At 41.0% G+C, this 3,868-nt stretch overlaps 1 protein-coding gene across 2 annotated transcripts in view; it reads right to left on the reverse strand.

Moving 5' to 3' along the window:
* Positions 1 to 1,799: 1,799 nt before the first annotated feature.
* The window catches only part of LOC106874797 (uncharacterized), an 18,279-nt gene continuing 16,210 nt past the window's right edge, over positions 1,800 to 3,868 (reverse strand). For both annotated transcript variants that reach the window (XM_014922653.2, XM_052973980.1), the window contains exon 8: positions 1,800 to 3,264. In XM_014922653.2, the coding sequence (XP_014778139.1) occupies positions 3,021 to 3,264 (244 nt within the window). In that variant the 3' untranslated portion in view covers positions 1,800 to 3,020. The remainder of the gene's footprint in view (positions 3,265 to 3,868) is intronic.

Below are 3,868 nucleotides of genomic sequence, written 5' to 3' on the forward strand. Positions count from 1 at the left end.
CATTTGACTGTGGCCACACTGGAGTCAAAGTTGCCTTTAGTCAAACAAACTGACCCCAGGGCTTATTCTTTGTAAGCCTTAGTACTTATTCTATTGGTCTCTTTTTGCCGAACTGCTAAGTTACAGGGACTTAAACACACCAATGGGACAAACACAGACACACACATATATATATACATACACGATGGGCTTCTTTGAGTTTCCATCTACCAAATCCACTCGCAAGGCTTTGGTCGGCCTGAGTTTATAGCAGAAGACACTTGCCCAAGGTGCCACGCAGTGGGACTGAAACCAGAACCATGTGGTTGGTAAGCAATCTACTTACCACACATCCACTCCTGCGGCTATACATACATACACACACACACACAGTTCACAGATGAAATCCTGATTTTCAATACTTTGGAACTTCTCTGCATCAAAACCTGAAATGGAAGATATTTTCTTCTCTGATGATGGAACCTCGTTTTATCCAATGTTCACTGTATTCCATTTCAGCCACATATTGTGATGAACCACATCTACCAACATTATTATGAATCTCTGAGGCCCCAGAAGCAACAGTTGGACTTATAATACCTTTCTTCCTCCCCTTTAATTTCCTCTGTTGTTCTGTACTCTGTGTACGTTTGATCAGTTAATATAAATATCAAAATATTTATACTTAAATATTCATCATCTGAAAATCTTCAGTTTTTGCTTTCTATTTGCATGTGTACACACATATATATATATATGTATTTTGTATTTCCTACCCATATTGTTATATTTAATATATCTAATTTGTTTATCCACATAATTGCATCTATATACATATATACACACACACATTTCACTCAGACATAACAATACTAATAAACTGGTGTGTTAGAATTCAGTATACATAAACTTTAGATTAGTGAAAGTTGAATATAGAAAAAAATAACTAACACTTTCTTCTGTATTTCCCACTGAGTAAGACTAAAGAGGCAGAAATGTCACCATCCTCATCATCATCATTTAATGTTCATTTTCTATTCTGGCATGGGTTGGACGGTTTGACTGGGGATTACTAAGTCAGGAGGCCGCACCAGGCTCTAATCTGATCTGGAAAGGTTTCTACAATTGGATGCCCTTCCTAACGCCAACCACTCCGAGAGGGTAGTGGGTGCTTTTTATGTGCCACCGACATGGGAGCCAGTCAGGTGGCCCTGGCATTGGCCACATTCGGATGGTGCTTTTTACGTGCCACTGGAACAGGGAGCCAGTCAGGCGGCACTGGTAACGACCCACGCATGAATGGTGCTTATTGCGTGCCGTCCGCACGAGAATCCGTTAGATGGAAGCGTTAGACAGACATGGCATTTTTTTTTACACCTTTTACTATAACGGAGAATTTTTTCTCCATGGTAACAGTAGGGAATTTGCTTTCAGAAATTAAAATATGTTTGTGATATTTTTCAACTAATCTAAAGTTCATACACACACACACACATTTATTATTCTTGAACAAGAATATTATTGACAGCGACTTTGCAGTTTTGGTCAACTAAACCAATGATGGCTGAAACTTCAAAGTCAATGTCAACAACATCCTTGTATAAGAATAATAAATTTGTACTCTAAAAATGTATAGAGTAACCCATCAGATTTATGTAAAATTATTTTTATTATAACTGAATTTAAAAACAAACAATATATACATATACAAATATATATATATTTTATTAGTTAATAAATTGTATGGTATACACCAGTTTGCCAGGAAAGCATGTTCACCGGCTTAGTGTTCGTTAGGAGTTTGATTAATGAGAAAGATAGAAGATATGAGATTCTTTATTGATCATTACAATTGTTTCAACCCATCTGGCACGGAGCCCTCACTGTTGAGATACTGAACATGATTTAGGTGTATCCCTCGGTGTAAATGTGTGTCCTCAGGTGATTTCAAAAGGTATCTCGTTAAAATGAACTCTGTTTCGCAAGATTTCTTCTCGGTCTTTGTATATATAAATGGCAAATTAATGTATACAGCTTCACACTTATAGAAGATCCATAACAAATCACCATCATCGTTTAAGATCCGTTTTCCATGCTGGCATGGGTTGGATGGTTTGACAGGAGCTGGCCAGGTGGAAGACTACATCAGATTTCTGTGTCTGTTTTGGCACGGTTTTTATGGCTGGATGCCCTTCCTAACACCAACCATTTCGCAGAGTGGGCTGAGTGCTTTTTATGTGGCACCAACACAGGTGAGGTCAGTTTTTGGCATGGTTTTTACAGCTGGATGCCCTTCCAAATGCCAACCACTTTACAGTGTGGACTGGATGCTTTTCACGTGGCACCAGCACTGGCAGAGGTCACTGAGTAACTTGCAAGACAAGGAATCTTTGAGAGGGGACGGGGAATTGGAGGAGATGATCTTGTGTCAGATGATGAATGGTTAGATTGTGAGAGAGAGAGAGAGAGAGAAAGAGAGAAATGGGTGACTTGCTGTAAAGGGAGTACATGGTTACCTAGCCACAGGGAGAGAGAGAGAGAGAGAGAGAAGAGAGAGGGCGTGAGTGAGTGAGAGTTAATAAGAAAGGGGACAGAAACAGATGTGCTGCTGTAAAGGAGATACATGGTTACCTAGCCAGAGAGAAGAGCAAGAGAAGGGGATAGTAGGAGAGAAATGATGGTGAGGTGCCAGGGAACAGGGATCAGAGCATAGATGGGATGGTCGAGTAAAGAAGAGAGAGATAAATCGTGGCAAGTGGCAGGGCATACGTCAAGGTATGAAATACATGGCAGGGTATTGCCAAGAAAGGGCACGAGTAGAGGGTGGGGAATGCAGTGATTGACGAGAACCTGGGTATAAGGAGGGGGTGGGGATAGCAAATGATACAGCGAGAACAGGATTGGGGAGTGGGAGATAATCATAATGTATGAAGAGGAAATATGAGGAAGAGGAGATGTAGTTTGGTTTATTAGTGGGGGGGGGAGTAGGGTGTATGAAAATTTTATTGTTATGTGTGGCTGGAACACAAAGCTTCCAGAACTCAGTTTCGCAGACGTGGGTGGGTCGTCTCTAGAGCCTCATATCGCCAGACATCTCGGTCCGTTCTCATTTGCTCCGTGAGTCCCAACATCTCGAGATTGGTCCTCACCACTTCATCTCGTATCCTGTTGGGTCTCCGTCTTCTATAGGTACCATCCACTTTCAGTGACTGGTACCTCTTTACAAAGCTGTCTTCATTCATACGCACCTCATCTCCAAACCAATGTAGTCTCCACTCTTGCACGCTGCATAACAAATATCAAATACAAAGAGAAACGAATACACAATACAGTGAAGACAAAGTATTACATATAACCATTAGTAGATATGGACGTACACACGCCCACACATATGTGATCTGGCACACATACACTTGCTCATACAAACACACACATGTGGATTAACACACATATGCTTGCATGCAGAATCCAGAAGATTTCTATAGTCACTTGATAGTGATAGGACTCCGCTTGGTGAGGAGTCACAGACTCTGTGGTGCGGTTCACTGGGTCTGGCTGGTAATCTTGCAGCAGTTGTACATTCATAAATACTGACATCGTAGATGTGTATTTTTTAAGGTGTCAAGCTGGCAGAAACGTTAGCACGCAGGGCGAAATGCTTAGCGGTATTTTGTCTGTCTTTACGTTCTGAGTTCAAATTCCGCCGAGGTCAACTTTGCCTTTCATTCTTTCAGGGTCGACAAATTAAGTACCAGTTTCATACTGGAGTCGATCTAATCAACTGGCCCCCTCCCTCCCAAATTTCGGGCCTTGTGCCTAGAATAGAAAAGATGTATATTTCCTAAAACAACTGACAGCATGCTTAATACTATTTTTTCTTTTACTTGTT

Source organism: Octopus bimaculoides, chromosome 17 (assembly GCF_001194135.2).
Source record: "Octopus bimaculoides isolate UCB-OBI-ISO-001 chromosome 17, ASM119413v2, whole genome shotgun sequence".
Classification (NCBI taxonomy): domain Eukaryota; kingdom Metazoa; phylum Mollusca; class Cephalopoda; order Octopoda; family Octopodidae; genus Octopus; species Octopus bimaculoides.